Here is a 23404-nt window from a genome sequence, read left to right as displayed (position 1 = left end):
ACCGAGGTTTCAAGCCGAGAGAGAACAGATTGGTAAACAGTAGTTAAAGAGAATTCCAATGAAACAGATGCACTACTTGCCCTTAACTCCTAGGCTGAAACGATTGTATACATCGATGAGTTCGGCTCCTCACATGACCTGGCATAGTAACAACAAGAGAGATGGTGGAATCATGACGCACCCGTCAACGGAGAAGCTTGAAAGCATTTTGATCGGGTCCATTCAATTTTGGTAATGCGTACTCTTGTTGGCCTGTAGTGGTGACACCTTATAACTTGAGTCCAGAAATGTGCATAAAAGACCCATACATATTCCTAACTTGCATCATACCCGGTCCTAGCAATTCAAAGGCAAAAATAGATATCTTTTTGCAGCCCTTGGGGGATGAATTAACGGAGTTGTAGATCCATGGTGTAGAAACATATGATATCTCGACGAATACAAACGTTCAACTGCATGCTGTGTTGGTATGGATCATTAATGACTTTTCTGCATATGGGATGTTATCAGGTTAGTCTGCTCAGGGCAGAATGGCATGTCCCATTTGTATGGAGGATATAAAGACATTTTGGTTAACGAATGGCGGTAAGAATTCATGGTTTGATTGTCATCGAACATTCCTCGACATGGATCATTCTTTTTGGCACAACAAGAACTCTTTCAAAAAGAATAAAACTGAACAAGAAGAGGCACCCATGAGGTTGGGCAGTAGGCAAGTTTGGTATCCTGTCAGTAGAATCCTAAGGATCGTCGATAACGGGGCAGGTTTGAGACCTCCAGGATATGGAAGGGAGCATAGTTGGACTAAACAGAGTATCTTTTGAGAGTTGCCTTATTGGAAAGACAACTTAATTCGACATTGTCTTGATGTGATGCACATTAAAAAATGTGTTTGATAATATCATGCACATAGTAATGGACAATGAGCAAATAAAGGATATCGATAAGGCTATGTTAGACTTGGTGGACATTTGTAGGCGGCCATATATGAACTTAAAGAAACTTGAGAACGGGCGGTGGGCTAAACCAAAGGTGGTGTTCGCTCTAACGAAGGACAGTGGATTAGAGGATTGAGGTTTCCTGATGGTTACGTCTCTAACTTGAGTAGGTGTGTAAACGTCTCACAGGGTAGACTTGCTGGGTTGAAGAATTATGATTGTCATATCTTCATGGAGTCTTTGCTTCCTATTGCATTCAAAGAATTTCCAATCAACATCTAGAAACTCCTCAAAGAAATAAGTAAGTTCTTTAGGGAGTTATGTACTATGAAACTTCGCATTAATGATCCCATAGTCATGGACAAGAATATTTCTATCATACTTTATAAGTTAGAGAGGATATTCCCTCCATCTTTTTTTGACATTATGGAATACTTAGCAATCCACCTAGCATACGAAACAATACTATGTGGGTCGGTCCAATTTAAGTGGATGTATCCATTAGAGAGGGTGATTGGTTCATTCAAGAGCATCATGAAGAATAAAGCTCAGATTGAAGGTAGCATCTGCGAAGCATTCCTAGCTAAAAAATATCCGCATTTTATTTATTCTATTTTCAGTCTCATGTTGAGTCACGTAGAATAAGGGTTGGAAGGAATGATGAGAGGGGGGAATCCTCATCAAGTAGAACAACATATCCAATCTTTTCTCTGGAAGAAGCTGCAATGGATGCAGGTAGCGGCTACTGGTTAGAGTAGAAGGAAATCAATGTCCATATGCTTAACTGTGACCAGATTTCATCCTACCTCATGTGAGTTTTTTAAGTCTTCGTAAATATTGCAATCAGTAAGATACTAACTTCTTAATCTAATCAAAATTTCTTCATCCTATTCTATCATATAGGTTATTACAAGAGACAAATCCTGATACCTCATTGAACAATTTTTCACATTGATTCAGAGAATACGTCAGTGTGCATCTAACTGACACAATAGATTGACAACTAGTTGTATTTAGTTGGGGCCCAATGAATAAGAGAACAAGCTACCCGATATACAATGTTAATGGATATCGGTTCCATTCTTTACAGTGGTCGATTGGAAATAAAACAGATAACACCGGAGTTTGGGTTCGTGGGGATTCAAGCGATCGTCATTCTGATTGGTTTGGTGTGTTGCGTAACATAATTCAATTAAAGTATTTCTGTCGCACTACATACAAAGTGTGCGTGTTTAAATATGAATGGTATGATTCAAGTTCGTGACAAGGAACACGAAAGCACAAGGACTACGATATCACTGAAGTTAATGTAACTAGAAAATATAGGCACTATGATCCTTTTATTCTACCTCAAAATGCACAACAGATATACTATTTGCCTTATCCGGGTTCATGCAAGTCTAGTTGGGTTGTTGTGGTAAAGACTAAGCTAAGAGGCCACATCCAGTCTGATAGGACAGAGGGTCATGAACCTTACTAGATTAATGACCTAACTCCTTCGAAAATGGTGGTTGATACCAGTAATCTGATCACCTTTAGGTTAGCTGTTATAGATGATGACATCATTGACGACCTTGGAATAGATGACGACGCACTACTAACAGAAGACAATGATCTTCAAGAAGAAGACGGGGTCGATAATGACGAAGAAGAGGGAGACGAGTTCGATGATTAGGAAACTACCTCGGAAGAGGAGGATGGTGAACCAGAGGAAGAAGATGATGAATCTGAATAGGGTTGATGTAAATATAGTTCTATCTTACGTATTTCTTTACCAAACTTTGAGAAGAATGTAATATAATTAGCATTGTTTCAGATATTTCGATTACCATCATTCAGTATTTTTAATTTGTATATATAATACTTCACATCAGGTTTAAAAGCATTGTTTCAATTATTGCTTATCGAGGTACACTATAGATGGACAGAAAAAATTATTAAAAAAATATTTATTATCAGAATTACCGTTAGAGTATACCGACGGTAACAGTCCAGCTAATTTTCCAAAAAAAAATTAGAACAGATATTTCCGTCGGCTTTACTATCAGATTAATCCTCCAATAAGGTGGTACGAAGTTGTATGCTTTGGCGCCAATATTACCGTCAAAAATTTTTCGACGGTAAGTTGCAACAGATTTTGTTTTCTTGATATCTATATTCCGCTACTAAATCTGATACAAATTACTGTCGGACGCATAAATCAGATGGTAATTTGTTACAACAAAGTTTTTTCCATCGGATAAATTCTAACGTAAAATCCGACGGTAAACAGTGTACTATCATATTTTATTCATTTTTTTCGATAGTACTCAACATTTTTCTTATAGTTTAAACTACAAAGGCAAAAATAATGGTAAAATTTACTCATATTAAATAATTATATAAACAAAAAAACAAATATTATAGTCACAATTGTCGTCACTCAATAAAGATAAAACAAGACACACAGAGAATTCTAATTCTCTCACTTTGCATAGCTATGACTAAAGAGAGAATTCTATGTCTTTAATATCCCGCTCCTAATCATCTTATAGTATACTAATCTTTTCAGCTCAATCAAGTAGTGTATTCTTTCGCATCGAGTCGTTCTTGAAGATGGTACAGGGAGAGGGGTGAGAAACAAAAGTTTCTCAATAGTTTATCTATATGGTGTCATTGTATTTATTTCCAACCACTCCGAGTTTTAAAATAAAAACAATGTTGATGCAATGTTCAATTATTATTTTTAGAAGTCTTTGTTAGTCCGAGTGGTTTGACTTTTAGATACTTTTCATTTCCTTATGTTATGATACATGTGACTCATAACTGAATTCCTATAACATTAAAACACACAGAATGCAAACACATGAATCTTGACTTGATTTCTCTTGACATTCTCCTAACTTCTTTTTACGTTAAAAGAAAATGATCCTTTATTGATATAAACTCTTATGCGATGCATGAAATTGACCTTGACTTCTCTTAAGCATTCTTTTAACATTACTTTGATTTTGGAGGGTATTGAGCTCAAACTGTGTATAAAATTGATGGGAGTTCCCTTCCTTTACTGAAGATTCTTATCCCAAAAATTTGTTGATCACCTTCTCTTACCGAAGGATCACTTCGATTATCTTGTTTTTAGGGTCTCCTTCCCTCACCGAAGGATCATTTTCTCGGTTTTTTTAATGCACATAAGATGGTTATTATAATGCTTAATGTGTATACAATAAAAAGACATTATATTATGACATGCAATGCTAGGATCTATATTCAAAAACATTTAAGATACGACACATAAAAAAGTACTATAAGACCCTACCTCTAGTGAAATTTATAGAAATATTATATATATTCCAATGTAAATAAGCACGATTCGTTAATGAAGAAAGACTTGTTCTATGACTAGACTTTTGTGTGTGTTTTGATGTAGGTAAGAATCTTTGGTTAATGGATAGATTTCATTCTTCTAAGTACATGCATGAGATTAAGATTTGGAATGATTCTTTTTTTTTTTTTTTGTGACTAAAAATAACACAAAGAAAAAGGACCTAAGAGAAAGAATAGGATTCCTCTCTAATAATAATGTCTAAACTATTAGGGGGCAGCAACCACTCCAGGTACACCTGCTTGTTAAAAGCAGCAGTTTTATCCATTAAATCAGCCGCTCTGTTTGTTGTGTGCTGAATGAGTACTACCGTAATTGTCCAATTACGCTGGAGCTTTGATAAACCCCAATTTTGTGGTTTATCTTGTGCTTATTTTGGGGGATTTTATTACTTTTTCCCACATTTATTCAATGAAATAGCATGGTTTTGTAATTCTCCCTTAAATTGTGCTTAAGTGTAAAAATATGTTTTTTAGGCCCTTAAACTGGTGATTTTAATTCACTTTAATTCCATTCGATGCCTTGATGTGTTTGTTGGGTGATTTCGGGTTCATAAGGCAAGTATTGGATAAAAGAAATGAAGAGAAAAGCATGCAAAGTGGAGAATTCATGAAGAAATGAGCTTTTGGAGAATTGAGGGCCACGTGCACTCGTCATGCACGTGTACGTGTGCATTGAAGATTTACATGCCACGCGCACGCGTCACCCACGCGTACGCATGATTAGAGGTTTTGGCCAGCGACGCGCACGCGTCACCCACGCGTATGCGTGACGTCGGCACATGACCCGCTTAAAGTGAAATCGCTGGGGGCGATTTCTGGGCTGCACAGGCCCAAATCCAACTCGTTTCTAAAGGTATTTCATGCATAATTCAAGCTGGAGCAAAGGGGGAGCACTTATTTAGTCATGATGAGCCTTTAGTTAGTATTCTAGAGAGAGAAGCTCCCTCTTCTCTCTAGAATTAGGTTAGGATTAGGTTAATTTCTCTTGGGTCTAGATTTGATTACTTGATTTCATCTTGTTTCTATTACAATTTCTTGTTTCTACATCTTGATTCTCTTAGTTTGTAGTGTTAATTTTCCCTTTTATACTCTCTTTTATGATTGATGAACCATTGTTGGATCTTGATTTCTTCTAATGCAATTTTATGTTTCCATGTCTTCTTTTATGTTTATCTTCATTGCTATTGTTAATCTCTTACTCATGATGGTTATGGATCTTGTTAATTCTTGCATTTTGTGATGTTTACTTTTATTGCACACTAGGTGTTTGATAGAATGTTTTCTCTAGTTTTTGAGTAGTTCTCTTTACTCTTGGCCTAGGCTAAGGGAATTGAGTGACCTTGAGTCACTGGGTCTCATTGAATTGGTGATTTGAGAACCCTTAGTGGTCAATTTAATAACCATTGACTCTAGCCTACTACTAAGTCAATTAGTAGCTAGGTTAAGACTTATGGATTGATGTTGATCAAGTCATTTGACGTACTTCAAGTCTAGGAGTAGATATTACGTACTTAAGGCTTTTGTAAGTAGACTACTTAATGAGCTTGGTTCCTCACAATTGTCAATATATGGTTTGTTGACAAGGATGGTGATCTCAATTACCCATGTCTTAGCCAAGAGTTCTTTACCTTGCCTTTATTAATTCTTGATTTACTCTTCTTGTCATTTAAATTCTTGCCCATTTAATTTCTTCCCCATTTTATAAACCAAACCCCTTGTTCCTTCATAGCCAATAATCATTCACTTCATTGCAATTCCTTGTGAGACGACCCAGAGTCTAAATACTTTGGTTAATTTTCATTGGGATTTGTACTTGTGACAACTCAAATTTTTTATGTGAGAATTGTTTGTTGGTTTGGAGCTATGCTTACAACGAAGTTCTTATTTCTATAAGAGAAATTCTATACCATCAACTAAAATCCTCATCATCAAAATGGCACCGTTGTCGGGGAATTGCAATGGTGCTATGTTATTGGCTATTGTATATATTGTGAATAGCTTGATTTTTGGTTTGTTTGTTGGTTTTTGCTAGTTGTAGGATTTTGCTCTCTTTGTCCTTATTAATTTTTTGTTTTTATTTTCTCTTGTCACCATGAATTCTCATCACTTTGGCTTTGAGTGTGGTTCAAACTATGTTGTAGGAGATAAAAATTACAATGAAAACATGCATCAAGGATTTAGAGATCAAAGGTGGGAGGAGCCCCAAGCTTATAGACAACCCTCTTGGCAACAACCTCCTTCCGGATCAAGTTTGACAAAAGTGCTTGGAGATATGACTACTCTCCTCACGGAGATGCACAAGGACCAAATGGCATTTTATTCCATCCAAGCCATTCAAGCGCCACCCCAACATGACTACTCTCTGAATTCTTATGGGTATAATCCAAATCCTAATGCATACCAATCTAATGTGTGTGATGACCCTTATTGTGATTGTCAACCACAACCACCACATACATATGACCCCTTCCCTTAACATAGCCTTCAACAACCATACTCACAAGACTCATACAACCATTCACCTCCATATAATCATAACCCATATCCACCATACCAACCATATGAACCATATCTAGAGCCACCATTCCAACACCAATACTCCCATGAATCACAATTTTCTCATACACCACCTCAAGACTTTCATCAATATAAACCACCTTCTAACTATAGTACCTTTCCCTCAAACAATGATGAACCTTCTCTTTCATCACCACCCCCCAATGAAGCCCTCATGCTAGAACTAAGAGATCTTGAATCTCATATCCTAAGGCAACAAGAGGGGATGAAAAAGGAGTTTAAAGAGCTAGAAGTCAAGATGGCTATCATGGTAGAAGCCATTAGCAACATATACTCATCCTGCCTAAGCTTAAGCGAACAAGGCAATCCCATTGTTGAATGTGGAGAAGCAACCAAAGAGTTTAGTGAGGGAGTAAATTTGGAGCTCCAAGGGGAAGAAGAGGAGTTAAAACAAGAAATGCAACAAGAGGAAAAGGTAGAGATCATTGAACAAGAGGAAGTAGTGGTTGGGTATTTAGGATATGTTGAGTACATAAAGGAATCTCAAGTGGAGGAACCTTCTCCCATGAAGTGCAAAATTGGTGTTGAGGAGGAGAGTACACAACCTCTAAAGCCTATTGTGAGTGAAGAATTGGAAGAAGTGTTCCAAGCAACAAGCCCTCCTATCTATGATGATTCTGCACCAACATATGATCCTTTTGAACTTGATGAGTCCTTCCCCACTATGCTTGGAATCGATGATGAGGTAGACTTTACTAAAACTCCTATCTATGACTTGAGTGATGGGGAAGAGCTTGAAGACATTGGTGGAGAAGAGCTTGAACTTGAGGAAGCTTGGCAAGAGGCAAAGCTTGAAGAACCTTGCCAAGTGGTGGACACCTCTAGAAGAGGATGGATGGGAGTGGAGCGTACTTTGTCAAGACCGTTGGAAACTCCTCCACCTAGGTTGTCATCTAATCCTTCATTTGAGTGGGTAAAACTTCTAACTCTTAGCTTTCTCATCCCACTTGAATTTGGTTTGCTTGAAACGGATGGCCAACTTAGGACGCTTTGCAGAATTAAGCGTAAGAGAAGGATGTTTAGTGGTTTGCGTTGTAAGTCTAGGCTCATTATGGTTGGAAGCTCAAAATTGAGGAGCATGGATTGGTGTAGTGTTCAAGTAGATGGGTCTAGGAGGGTAGTTTGGTGCCTTCATGAGAATTCGACTTTTCTACCACCCGGAGGGAATTACCATGATCAATTTGAAGACGGGTGTGAAAACAAAGTATGGGATCCCGGATTACAAGGTGTGGATCAACTTTGGGAGCCTATGGTTTATGAAGGACTCCATCAAAGCTTGGAGTTATTAACTTTGAATGATGAAGCACAATGGATTCAAGCACAAGCCACCTTGATGAAGAGCTCCCTATAGGTCCAACTTAAGGACAATAAACAAAAGTGCTAGGTGAGAGACACCCCACCATGGTAAAATCTTTCCCTTTTTCTCTTTTGTAAATATTGGTAAATTAGTTTAATTTCATGCTTTGTTTAGTTTGCTAAGTTTATTTGGGAGTCTAGTAGGTTAAATAAGGTTTTTATAGTGTTTTGGTAGCTGTTTGGAGGTTTGGAATGCTTGGTTTGGTGCAAAAACATGAAAAATTTTGAAAAATAGAGCATCAAACCATGCGCACGCGTGCATCACGCGTACGCGTGACACAAGCATTTTCAACCATCCACGCGGACGCGTCACCCACGCGTATGCGTGGATGCAAAAATTTTAACTCCAAGTCATTTTCCCGAGAGTTGCGCCTGCACTGTGCGCGTTTTGTGCCTTTCGCGCAAGCTACTCATGCGTACGCGCACGTCACGCGTACGCGTCGCTCTCGAAATAACCCATCGACGTGCACGCATGAAGCACGCGTACGCGTCGCTTCCATTTCACCATTCCCACGCGTACGCGTCATGCACGCGTACGCATGGACGCCCCTTACTTCACTACACTTTTTTCTTCTCTTCTTTCCATTTCTTCCCTTCTTCTCTCCTCTTCTCTTCTCCTACCCCTCATCCAACACTACCAAACCCTATTTATAACCATTCCTTTTAATTAGTTAGTTGTTTAGTTAGTTTACTCTCTGTTTAATTTTTGTTTTTCATTATAAGTGTTGGATTGTTAATTTTGCTTACTATCTCTTGCTGTTGATCATTGATAAGATGTTAGTTTAACATCATTGTTGTTAATATTCTTTGTTAGATTCTTTATTGGGGTTACAAATTGTCACTTAGGTTGAGTTTTTAATGCTTAACATTTGTGAATACCAAGTACATATTACATTGCCTTCGAGCTTCTAAATCTTTTGAATTGCATGTTTTGGCCACCATGTATTCATCATCCATTGTTAGGCAATTGTACATTATCAATGCAATTTTTTTAGGATGCATGCTCTGATTGAGCATCACCTATTTCATGCGTTGAGATTTTGAAATTGTGAAATTGGATCAAAAGCTTACCAAGTGATATATTTTTGAGCTTTCTAAGCTTTGTGGACCATGCTTGCTATGTGATTGATTTTCACTTCTATATTCTTTTTTCTTAAGTTCCATAGCATCCATGTGCTCCACCTCTATGTCACTTAGGTATTGCAAATAAACTTCAATATGTGTCATTGTTTGATGTGTAAGTTTCACATTCCATCTTGTTCATTAAAGTTGCCTTGCGCATCAATCAATGTCCATCCATTACCCAATTCACAATTACTTGATTTCGCTTGAATGCTTTTATGCTTCTTCACATGTTTGGTTGCCTTAACCTATAAGTTCTCTTCAAAGTATTTCAAGCACACTAGAATGAGTGAAGTGCATACTTTCTTTGTGTAATTGTGACATATCTCTCTATGATAGTGTGTGCGTTCTAAAGGGCACCTAGTTTAGAATTCACACACCTATTTTTTTCACTAATGTCACACCAATTCACTCACTCCATTCTAGTGATTCACCTCATTCCAACAATGCACACTTCCTTGCTTTTATATTTTCTCATTTTACGGTGTTATTTCCTATTTTTCATGACTAATGCACCATAAGCAAAAAGATGAAAGCGGAAGGAAGAACACGCAACACCGGTTGACCTACCAGCTGAAGGTAGTAACCCGGAGAGTCGCCGTACCCCCTTGCTCATCTTCAGATACACCAAGGACGGTGCAAACTTTAAGTGTGGGGAGGTCGTCCGACCAATCGGCATTTTTGGGTGACAATTTCTAATCCCAACACTTTTGCATTTCATTCTTAGGTCCTTTAGGATTTTAGTGGCATTCTCTTGTTTTGCATATATATATATATATATATATATATATATATATATATATATATATATAAGCTTAGTCAAAATAATGAAATTTTTCAAGAAATTTATCTATAGGGCACCCCAATTGATTGAAAAAAAAATTTTTTTTTTAGAACTTGCTTGAATTACATATATTGTGGAACATGATTTTTGAGATAAGAACACAAGCATGTGAGAATTGAGCCTAATTGTGTGGTTACATCATACAACCACTTATTTTCATTCTTGTGTGCACTATTCTCTTTCTATGATTGTAATCTTTGATTTGTTTGATTCTTTATGTCCATTATTTTGTGTATACATACACTTATATGATTGAGGCCATTGTTTCAAATAGCTCACTTACCCAAATAGCCTTACCTTTTATCTTCCATTGTTAACCAACTTTGAGTCGATGCTAAACCCATTTGTTCTCAATTTTAGCACATTACAAGCCCTAAGTGAAAAATAATAAGCGTCCCTTGTTTGGATCTTTGATTAGTTTAGACTAGTGGGAGTGTTTATCATTTGATTTTGGAGAAGTTGGGAACATTGGGTAGAGATAAAAGTGTATTTTGTGGTTTTGTTAAAAATCATGGGAATGGGTACATATTCATGTATCAATTATGTTTATACCATATGCATTGATGCTTTTGTGTATATTTTAGTTTAAAAAAAATTGAGAAAAACAAAAAAGAAAAATATATATATATATATATATATATATATATATATATATATATATATATATATATATAATAGAAAAAAAGAAAAGTAATAAAAAGGGGACAAAATTTCCCAAAGTAAAGTTCAATAAAAATCAATGCATATATGTGGTGATCAAGGAGAGAATGCATGAGTGTGTGAAAAGTGAAGAATGGGTAGTTAGGTTAGCTTTGAAATTGTATAGGTTGTTATATAGGTTGGGTGAGAAGTTTATGTTAATCAAAGATTCAAATCTCAAGCTCACTTGACCATATGCATCCTTACCTTGACCCTAGCCCCATTACAACCTATGGGAAGTCCTCATGATATTTGTATGCATGCATGAAATAATTGTTGATTGTTAGATGAAAAACAAATCTTGGAAAGCATGATTAGGGGAGAATTGAGTGAATCAACCCCATACACTTGAGTGACTAGAGCGGATACACATCCGGTGAGGGTTCGATCGTTCAATTACATGCTTCCACCTATAATCATCTTTTCTTGCAAGTTTGTAAAATCTTTTCAATAATTCAATTCAATTGTGGATTTGCTTTGATTGCTAGTGATTTAGACTGTGTACTTGTATATGCTTTCTTGGGAATTGATTTATTTTGACCAAGTATTTGCGCATTCGATTAGATAGATTGCATATAGGTAATTGCATTTAGGTAGTTTACATTGAATAAATGTTGATACCCTTTGTTTCTTTCTTGAGTTTAGCATGAGGACATGCTTGGTTTAAGTGTGGGGAGGTTTGATAAACCGCAATTTTGTGGTTTATCTTATGGTTATTTTGGGGGATTTTATCATCTTTTCCCATATTTATTCATTGAAATAGCATGGTTTGTAATTCTCCCTTAAATTGTGCTTAAGTGTAAAAACATACTTTTTAGGCCCTTAAACTGGTGATTTTAATTCACTTTAATTCCATTCGATGCCTTGATGTGTTTGTTGGGTGATTTCGGGTTCATAAGGCAAGTATTGGATGGAAGAAATGAAGAAAAAAGCATGCAAAGTGGAGAATTCATGAAGAAATGAGCTTTTGGAGAATTGAGGGCCACGCGCACGCGTCACCCACGCGTACGCGTGATTAGAGGTTTTGGCCAGCGACGCACACGCGTCACCCACGCGTATGCGTGATGCTCGGCACGTGACCCACTTAAAGTGAAATCGCTGGGGGCGATTTCTGAGCTGCCCATGCCCAAATCCAACTCATTTCTGAGGGTATTTCATGCAGAATTCAAGCTTGAGTAAAGGGGGAGCACTTAGTTAGTCATTATGAGCCTTTAGTTAGTATTCTAGAGAGAGAAGCTCCCTCTTCTCTCTAGAATTAGGTTAGGATTAGGTTAATTTCTCTTGGGTCTAGATTTGATTACTTGATTTCATCTTGTTTCCATTACAATTTCTTGTTTCTACATCTTGATTCTCTTAGTTTGTAGTGTTAATTTTCCCTTTTATGCTCTCTTTTATGATTGATGAACCATTGTTGGATCTTGATTTCTTCTAATGCAATTTTATGTTTTCATGTCTTCTTTTATGTTTATCTTTATTGCTATTGTTAATCTCTTGCTCATGATGGTTATGGATCTTGTTAATTCTTGTATTTTATGATGTTTACTTTTATTGTACACTAGGTGTTTAATAGAATGTTTCCTCTAGTTTTTGAGTAGTTCTCTTTACTCTTGGCATAGGTTAAGGAAATTGAGTGACCTTGAGTCATTGGGTCTCATTGAATTGGTGATTTGAGAACCTTTAGTGGTCAATTTGATAACCATTGACTCTAGCCTACTACTAAGTCAATTAGTAGCTAGGTTAGGACTTATGGATTGATGTTGATCAAGCTATTTGATGTACTTCAAGTCTAGGAGTAGATATTACGTACTTAAGGCTTTTGTAAGTAGACTTAATGAGCTTGGTTCCTCACAATTGTCAATATATGGTTTGTTGACAAGGATGGTGATCTCAATTACCCATGTCTTAGCCAAGAGTTCTTTACCTTGCCTCTATTAATTCTTGATTTACTCTTCTTGTCATTTAAATTCTTGCCCATTCAATTTCTTGCCCATTTTATAAACCAAACCCCTTGTTCCTTCATAGCCAATAATCATTCACTTCATTGCAATTCCTTGTGAGATGACCCAGAGTCTAAATACTTCGGTTAATTTTTATTGGGGTTTGTACTTGTGACAACTCAAATTTTTTATATGAGAATTATTTGTTGGTTTGGAGCTATGCTTACAACGAAGTTCTTATTTCTATAAGAGAAATTCTATACCATCAACTAAAATCCTCATCATCAAGCATCTCTTTGATTTTGTCATGCAAATCAAAGTCAGTCCTAATCATCCTGGTTGTGTCTCGCGAAACAAGAAGAAACGCATCAAGATTATCAGTTTCACATATGACCTCTTTGCACTCGCAATCCCAAGCCATAACAAGCCCTCTCCAAATAGCATGAAGCTCATAGTAGAGAACACTAGAAAGAGGTATACTAGCAAAATAAATTTTTATCCAAATTCCTATGATGTTTCTAATAATACACCCAAAACCAGCTAATTGCTCATTTTCAAAAATGCTTGCATCGCAGTTTACTTTACAGATATTCATCGGAGGTGGTTCCCAGTTATATTGCAAAGAGAAAGGAGTAATATGTTTTTTCGTGGTAATAACATTGGAGAAATCTCGAGCAGCATGTTTAGCCAAGTGAACAATTTTCTCTCTACTCCATAGATCATCTTGATGGAAGATGTTATTGTTCCTATCCCTCCAAATCCACCAAAAGGCTGCTACAAAGAGGAACTCATTTTTGTTGAGGTTAGAACGAATCCAAGATATAAAACAAAACCAGAATCCACAGCGGTCATTCCCAAGTTTAAGCAAATCCAAATCTGACGAGCTTTTTGGCAAGTCCTAAAGCAATGATTAATATTCTCTAGAGCAAGATAACATCTCTGACAAAAATCAGAAGTAGCAAGACCTTTTTGAAACCGGTAGCTAGCTGTGGGAACTCCGTTGTTGAGGCAAAGGCAGAGCAGACACTTTATCTTCTCCACTATTCTCAACCGCCAAAGCCAAAGCCAATTTTCATTATCATTCCAGCCAAATTTCTTCTTCAATAGCCACTTATACCCGCTTTTAGTCGAGTAGGTAAGAGTAGTTGTTTGGAGTGATTATGATTTTGTTTGAAACTGATAGATCATAGACTATTAATAAAAATAATAGGAAAAACAAATAAATGATAAATTATGATGACTAAAACATCTTACTCGATTAACTCAATATAAATATTGAGGTTGCGGAAGATATGAAATCTTTAATCTGAATCATTACTTTGCAAGCCCTATAAGATTTTCTACATTCGAATTTTGGAAATAGTCATTATATATAAATTTATAAAGAATTGAGTCAATTTTAAAAAGAACTATGAACGAAGTCAATCGAATAACTGTAGCTTGAGACATTCACAAAATATGATTGGTACGTCAGACTGGTTGGTTACAGTGCGATTTTCTACTATAAACTTGTAATAGATTTATCTACCTAATTGAATTTGAATTTATTTTTGAACTAAACTCAAAGAATAAAGCTAGTTTTTTTTTTATCTTTTCATGTAGCCAAAGATAATTCAAATTCAATAAGTATGGAATTAATTAGTTATGACTATATTTTGAAAGGTTATTTATTGTCTATTAGGATTTTACTAAAACTAGTGTTTTTATATTTTTTCAAATTTTAAATTAGATATGTTAATTTTTCAAGTGCATTATCTACTAATATTTATTATAAAATTTAAATTTAAATTATTATAAAATTAATTAATTAATTATTCAATAATAAACATAATTAAAAAAATTGACATGTTACAGGTGGCTTTTAACAAATTTGTATTAATATTTGGTGCAAAAGTAGTAGTATTAATATTTGGTGCAATTTTCGAAATCAAATTGTAGTTTTCTAAGAAATTATTTAAGTACTTATGAAAAAGTTAAAAAAATGACTTCTCTCATAATAAAAAGTTGGTAAATGCTACTCTAACCTCTCTAAAATAACATATAAGTTATCATCTTTGATGTGTTATATTTTAATGGGTGTTTATTTATTTTAAATTTTTAGTAGAATTTGTTGGATGACTAATTTATCTAATAAAATAAAAAATAAGAAATTGATTTCGGGTCATTAAAATTTGTTGGAAATTCAACAAAATATTTAAAAAATAATGTTATATATTACTCTTTTATTTTTCACACAAAATCTCTTATTTCTAACAAAAAATTAAATAAAAATTCAGACCTTCATAAAAAATAATTGCAAACTAGCTACATTAATTTTTAAAAAACAAGATATAAAGTGTTTCAATCTTTTTCATTTTTTTCATATAATTTGAAATCAAATTGTATAGAATAAATTTCCAAATTTAAAGATCTATTTGACATGTTTTCAAATTGAAAATTTTTATGGTAACACTAATTTGTATTTTTATTTTTAATTTGTGACATCAATATTTTAGTTTAGAATTTAGATAATATTAGAAAATTTTTAAATTAATATTTTAATAAATATAACAAATGTATTAAAATAAATATCGAATTAGAATGTGACACATCAGAAAAAGTAATTTACATGTTACTTTAAAGAGGGTAGGATAGCATTCACCTAAAAAGTTTTTATCACATTTCTTTTAAAATAAGTACTTTTAGAGCTAAAAAATCAAATATAAAATAATTTATTTATAAGCTATTTTTAATATAAGTATTTATTATTTAAGCTATTTTTTTTTAAAAAAAATAATTAAGTTGTTTATCCAAACTAGACAGTATTATAAGTAGATTTATATTCTCAAAATGTTAAATGCTTTACATAATTTAATATTTTATTTTACTTTCTAATGTAAAATTTTTATTTCAAACTTTGTTTTATGAATTCTCTTAGAACACTAATTGGCAAAAAATTTACTAATTTAGAGATTAGAGAACTACTATAGGCACTCAAATAGTGCATATTCCTTGCAAATATCAATTCCCTAATATATAGTTTGGTTGCTTCTCAACTTTATTATAAAAAACCACAAACCTAAAAAGAATAATATTATTAGGACCGTTTATTTGTCCAACTCCACCCCCCTTCCTCTCTATAATTAAAACATCTAAAGAAAAGGTTATCCACAATATTTTAATTTATTTATTGGGGCGTTATAATTAGCTAGGGTTCAGTGTGGGGCCTCATTATACATTTTGGTGAGGCCTACATGTTGGTACCTATACCGGACAAAAGAAAGTGATTGAATTGAAAAGGTATATGAATATGAGTGTATACAACACATTTATTTATAAAAACAAAATACACACGGTATTGCTAGACAAAGGGTGACATTTCAAGGCTTAAAAAATAATAAAAAAAAAATCTAATTGTACATACAAATTAAATGGGTAACAAAACATATTATTCTGAATTTGCTTCTTATGTTATGTATGTTATATCTTATATGTTACTAAACTAGTGTCACTATCTTTTGTTCCATTCATTTTTGGAATCTGCTATTCTCTTTATGTCTTTTTTTTTGGGTTGCTTTTAGCTTAGATTACCTGTACTTACAGGACAATTATTATGCTCATAACAAGTATCCACCTTCAAATGTTGAAAGTTTGTCTATTTGATTATAATAATATATTGTATGATTAATTCATTGTATAATCAATCTTATTATTGTTAATAGCAACCATAATGAGTGTTAGTTCAAACATACACACCAATCCCCACTACTTTGTCAGACAGCCCCTTGAAGAGGCAGATTGTCCCCATGCATGTTTTTTAAATATATATTTTGTTAAAATCAAAGTATTAAAATATAAGTTTTATTTTGTTTTTTTTTAATTAATAATTAAATAATTTTTATTTGACACCTTAAAAATACAACTAGCTATAAAAAAAATAATATATAAAATCATCCATCATATACTTCTAATTAACAATTTAAATATTTGGAAAAAGAAGTTCATGACAAAAAATCATTACAATTATTTTTTACTTTATTAATCATGACTACAATTATTTTCATTGTGATATATTGATATGGTACTATTTAAAGTCATCCTAATAATGATAATATATTACACTATTTGAGAGGATAACTATGATTTATATTGAGCTCAAATGATGGCATGCTTATGAAGTTAGTAGCCCTAATATTTTACTAATATCAATAGCATTACAAGCACCATTGTAATTTGAGCCATTTAATTTAGATTAAATTTGCTAGGCGTTATAGTCTTTGTTCTCGGTTCCCAATGGTTAACGATCCAATGTGCTATATTATTAGTAATTAAAATGAAAATTTTATTACCCTAACAAGAAAAGTTCAAGCATAATAAACCCTTGTCTCCCATGCATGTCATGAAAATTTACCAAGAACTATTGTTATTTTGGTTTTTAATACTATACGCTATATGGGAATAATAATATATATAGGCTTGGGGGGCTTTGAACTGGATGTCATTTAAACTTAATTTGTTGTTTTATCTTTAGTTATTTAGGGCCTAGCCAAGACTAAGAGTATGCCTATATATACATGCACTCATGCTCATAAAATAAATTAAATGATTAATTAAGAACATAATAAATTATTATTTTATATGATAAACTTTAAAATAATTACATGTGCATATATTATATGAATATATATAGTGGATAAAGTAATAATATTATACAAATTTTAACTCTTTATTTGTTTCATACCTTCAGGCTATATGCAAGTCAAATCCTAACTATATACATATATTATGAAATGTGGGATGGAAATAAAAAAAAAAGATAAATTTAATTTTAATGCACTCATAATATAAATTAAAATATTTTATATATATTTATGCAATTAAAAATAAAAATAATTTTTTTATTAATATAAAATTATATGATTAAATATAAATTATTTTATACTAACAGTGCAAAAAAATGCGATACATACATTTAATAGTTTGTTTTTCTTATGGTAGAGATATATATAATTACTCTAGCTAGCTCCCAAAAAGTTTCAATAAAAGTTACATTAAGACTGTAACAACTAGTAAAACAATTATTGCCCCAAGTTCTATATTCTCACAATAAGTATCCATCCATATAAGTAGTTCAAATAAATGCACTTGTGACTATAACATTAAGAAGGTACTCATACTATATATTATTTTTATAATGACTTAGGGAATGAAAAAAAAAAAAAAAAGAAAGAAAAAAGAGAAACGACAAGAGCAGATAGATCCAATCATCAAACAAAATGGGTTTGGTTAATGCTAGCTCATTTGTCGTATAAGCATGTTGAATGGAATCTCTAATTTTCTTTCTAATTATAAACTTTTATTTTGCCACACAAATTAAAATTCATAACGGAGTGATGATGGTTTTTTCTTATTTATATATTAAGGGAAATAAGAAAAATAATGTACAACTGTAGGCCAATAAGGGAACCTAATGAAATTAATTATTCCTTATAATAATGAATCCCTTCCTCTTCCTAAATTGTATATAAAGATGGTGAGAAATGATTAAGATTTGCACAAAGCTTAAGAGTTATAGCTATAACCAACCAAAAAACAATCTTCATCATCATCACAAAAATAGAAAAAATTCAAACCCCAAAATCAAGTTTTTTTTTTTTTTTTAAAAAGGTGAATTAAGATGACAGGTTCTGGTTCTCCTTGTGGTGCTTGCAAGTTCTTGAGGAGAAAATGTGTGAGAGGTTGTGTTTTTGCACCTTACTTCTGCCATGAACAAGGTGCTACCCATTTTGCAGCCATTCACAAAGTGTTTGGTGCAAGCAATGTCTCAAAGCTCCTTGCCCATCTTCCGGTCGGCGACCGCTGCGAAGCGGCCGTCACGATTTCGTATGAAGCTCAGGCAAGGCTTCAAGATCCTATCTATGGCTGTGTCTCCCATATCTTTGCCCTTCAGCAACAGGTTTCTTTTCATTTCATCTTTTCTCTTACCTTCTCTTTCAACTTGACTGAATTTAATTACCTGTTAGGATATATTCAATTTCTTGAAAAATAAAATTAGCATAAATTTTTTTTATGGGTACTAAATATTTTAGTCTCTGATTAATCTCTTCTTGATATCTTTTATCCATTTGAAAAGAGTTAAAAAATTTAGAATTTGGTTGGAGAAATTATATCAAGAAGAGATTAATTAGGCCTGAATATATATATATATGAATGATATTTTGATCTTGTAACTAAATATGTGCTTAGTTTATAATTGAAAACCCTAGCATAGTTTAATAAACTATGAAAGGAAATGAAAAATTTAATTTCTACTTGAATAAGAGAAACAAGAAACACCTTTGAAATACTAAAAGTAGAGGTTTTTTTTTTTTTTTTAAGTTAAAGTAGTGTGGCAAATTGTGGTTTCTGTAACCTAATTTCAAATATTCATAATAATCAACTGAATCAAGTATTATTTGACCATGTTTAATTTCTCTTATTATATATGCATGAGGCTAAAAATTAATAAGTGCAAGTTTAATTTTTGGTGTTTGAATATAAATTTATAGGTGGTGAATTTACAAGCACAGCTAGCATATCTTAAGGAACAAGCAGCACAACAAAGTTGTGTGAATGGTGGAAACCCTAATCATGAGAGATACTTTGATAAACCTAATATTGCTGATAACAACAACAATAATTTCATTACTCCTCAAGATCTTCAAAGTTGGTTGTTCAATATGGAAAATTCTTCATCTTCAAACTTGGGTGGCCTTGAATCTCTTCATCCAAATTTGTGCAACAACAATGATTCTTCTTATTATGGTAGTGATGGAAACAACAACAATAACAACAACAATGTTAATAATTCCATGATGATGATGATGGATCTAAAGCCAATTAATAATGATGGGAGTTACTATGAAAATTCAAACTCATTCTCTAGCTTTGAAGAGAGTTCTTCAAACTCCATGTCTTATGACATGGAAACAAATGGTGGGACAAAATGGTCTTTTCATGAAGTTGATGATCTTCATTCAGTGGCCTTTGGTTACAGAAGATAAATGAATATATTGGTGAAGATCTTCAAGACTTTATCATCATATCAATTTTGATGAATATTGCTTATTATTATTTTGAAGCATGCACTACTACTCTGTTGCCATAAATAATCTAGGAACTAATTAAGGTTAGAAATGTTGATATTTATTTGAAAAAAAAAAGGAAAAATTATTGAAATATATATATATGGAGCAACACCCTTGGTAGTGTTTCTGCTTTAATTAAGTGTAGTCCTTGGTTAATTAAGTTGTAGAATGATAGTGTAATTCTGATCATCATGATGATGATATACATAACTAGAAACTCTGGTTCTTAGTTATTGTATTAGATTTTAATTTGAATTGGTTTGTTTTATGGACCTTTAGCAGGTAACAATATTAATTATATAGATCCTAATTTGACCTAATATTAATGGACTCCCTAGTTATATATACTCTATTAATTACTAATGATATATTTTTAGCTTCCTTTCTAGAGAAAACAGGTTTGTGTGGAGGAATATTACTTGATGGGAATCCCAAAGCTAACTGAATTTTGAAAGAAAAAAAAATACCATATTACTACTTATAGATATATGAAATTACTACTTATGAAATTGTATAGTACTATCTAGGTTGATCAATGATAAAACATTATGCTTCTTTTTTTTTTTTTCTTTTTTTTTTTTTTCATTCAGCCACTTCAATTAATTTGGTTCCAATTTATGATATATCCATGAGTACTAATTGAAATGATCAAGTTTTAAAATATTGAGCACTCTACATAAGAAAAACAAAAAACTTATGATGTGTAATTACTTGATTATGTGATAAGAGAACACCAAGAAATATTAGTGAGTAGCTATTTTCTAACTATTGATGTCATTTTTAATACATACATTAGATAGCAAAGTTATTGTGTTTTTAAATGCATTGTAAAAACTAAAGCTACTAGAATTTGAAGCTAATCAACTTTCTATAATCCCTTTAATATTTTAAGTATACATAAATGGTATATAAGTGAGATTGTTCTATATGGTGAGTTCCGGTACAAGAAGGCATAGATTTAATGTTAATTCAAAGCTATAATATTCGTTTTTCATTTGTATGGTTTATTGGGATTTTGCTTATCATTTTATTTGAAGAATTTAATAAATTGCTATAACTAAATTTTATTTTTCAAATAAAAAATTTATTTTAGGATTCTCAATTAATTAGTCCTATAACCCTAGAAAATTGTTTTAATTGAATCCTGTCTCATCTTAATAGAAATTAAAGAACAGAAAAGTAAAAATCACAGTTGAAAAGTATATATCTGAAATTTATTTTTATAGTACATTATTAAGTACACTGCAATATATATATATATATATGATTTATCACACAGTTATTTATATCTCATTATATTTGTTGTAAGTTTTGATAATGAAAAAAAAATAATTTGAGAATTATTATTACTACATATAGACTACTTAGTTGAAAAAAAAAAGTTATATATAACCTAGCGAACTAGTGGCATGTGTGGTCCAATAGAATGTTGTCCATGACCAAATCAAAAAGGTTTCATATAGAATGTTCCAGTAATATTATTTTTATTAGTCTAGCTACCATGCAATTCCATAATTCATTAGCATCCTTTTTATTTTAGGTAGTCATATATACTATATAGTAGTGGACTATACTAGCTAGTGCATATTGATAGGAATAGAAAAATGTTAAATTTGTATATATATATATCATCATGACTACACTTTATACATTATTATTTCTCACCATAATTATCAAATATATTGGGATTCCTCTTCTTTATTTTTGGTTTGTTTCAGCTTCTTGTCCTTAACATATGGTGGTCCTTGCTGTCTCATTTAGTTTGTTGTTTTATTATAATTGAAAAGTTGTTCTCTTCATCATCCCACTTCTTTTACTTGTTTTTGCATTGAATTGCCAAATAAAAGGGTTTTAGGGTTTGAGAAATAATAATATACATCTCCTTATTTTAGAAAAATTGGGTTCAAAATTTAATATAGAGTGAAAATTACACTTGATGGTTCTATTTCATGTTTCTTTAATTTAGGATTTTAGGTGTGATTAGAATGTAATATTTTTTATTTTTTATGCTATTTCTTAATTCGACAGATTAATAACTAATGTATGGGAGATTCATTTAAAGATTTATAGCTAACCAATTGATTGTTATATACATAAAATGAGATTCAAATTTTTCGATACTTGTTTAAGTAGATGAGTATACTAATCACTCGACCAACAACTCAGAACGTAATATTATATGCTTTTTTGACGTTTCTATAAACTATTTACTTCATTTCTAACCTTTGTATCTATTCCATCATTAATATGAATTATATTATATATACCAACTTAAATATTATTGATGGAAAGGAGACAATCTTTTATAAGGAGAATATAGAAGGAAAAAGTTACATGGATGACTTCATCATATGCTTTAATTTTTAATTTTTATCTAGTACCCATATATATATAATTCTAAGCAACCATTTTCCAGATCTATTACTTAAAGATACCATAATAGCTTTTATACATACATGCTTAGAATTTGTCAATTTAAACAACATTTTAAAGCTATTTTTCCTTAGAAAGATTTTAGACCTATTAAATTAAACAAACTCCATTGAATGTCTTGAATAATAAGCTAGAAATCATTAGGAGGTGGTTAGTTATTAGTTAAATAATTAGCATCTTATTATATGTGAATCCCTGACATATAGAAGTGCTCTTTTAATTTCCAAGTGCAGAGATAGATTAGACTTAATTAATTATTCTTATTTAGGCATAGCTGAAGATATTCTGAACACTAATTGCATGCTGTCACTGACAATTCTGATTGCAAATATGGTGATATATGCTTAACTACTTGGTGTCATAGCTTAGGAAAATCTGCAATTTGGTTTATTCTATGTTTCCATAATATGCTATCTTTTAATTAATTGTGTTTCAGGTGGATGTCACATGTGCTGTTTCTTTAAATTAAATTCCCCCATTTTTATATGATTTTTGTTGTCTTCAGATATGCATGTTCAGTCACTCTTATTTGCTTCCCTCTCTTTAAGGGGGAAAAATTAATTGTAAGTGCTCTAGGGGTTAAAAAAAAAAAAATTAGTATTTAATGCTAGATCAATTAAATAGTTATATACATTATCGAAAAATTTAGTTAATATATACCTTGTCAAAAATATTATAAAATATAAATTTTGTGATTTTAAATAGGTACTATTATATTATACAATAATTAGTTTTAATAAATAGGTACTATTATATTATACAATAATGAGTTTTGCTAATAAATATTCTAAAAATGCTGGTTAAGGTTATTTATAATAGAAAGTTTTATAAGGTTTTTTATTTTTATTTCTTCAAAAAATGTATCACAAAAGCATTAAAAACTTCAATTTTTTTTATACAAAAAAGAAACTTTACATTGAACATCTTAACAAATGTCCAAAGAATAGTTGTTAGCGCAACTTATAATTAAGCAGTTTAGAACTCTTTCGGTGGAATTCCATTTCAATGAATATGATTATGATTTAT

The 23404-nt window shown here is 32.2% G+C and overlaps 1 protein-coding gene across 1 annotated transcript; it reads left to right on the top strand.

Annotated features, from left to right (window-relative positions):
* Window positions 1-18386: 18386 nt before the first annotated feature.
* LOC112729163 (LOB domain-containing protein 17-like) lies at window positions 18387-20227 on the top strand. The gene is made up of 2 exons (XM_025779507.3): window positions 18387-18774; window positions 19367-20227. Exons 1-2 carry the CDS (start codon window positions 18496-18498, stop codon window positions 19859-19861), a joined length of 774 nt encoding a protein of 257 aa, XP_025635292.1. The 5' UTR covers window positions 18387-18495; the 3' UTR covers window positions 19862-20227.
* The last annotated feature ends 3177 nt before the right edge of the window (window positions 20228-23404 follow it).

This window comes from Arachis hypogaea, chromosome 12 (assembly GCF_003086295.3).
Source record: "Arachis hypogaea cultivar Tifrunner chromosome 12, arahy.Tifrunner.gnm2.J5K5, whole genome shotgun sequence".
NCBI classification, from domain to species: Eukaryota; Viridiplantae; Streptophyta; class Magnoliopsida; order Fabales; family Fabaceae; genus Arachis; species Arachis hypogaea.
Note: the sequence above shows the minus strand (reverse complement) of the source record. Positions and strands in the feature narration are given on the sequence as shown.

Excerpts from the sequence above, each read along its gene's own strand:
- LOC112729163 (XM_025779507.3), top strand. The coding sequence starts at position 18,496 with ATGACAGGTTCTGGTTCTCCTTGTGGTGCTTGCAAGTTCTTGAGGAGA. Across the intron at positions 18,775-19,366 it reads TCTTTGCCCTTCAGCAACAG|GTGGTGAATTTACAAGCACA; the intron begins GTTTCTTTTCAT and ends ATAAATTTATAG.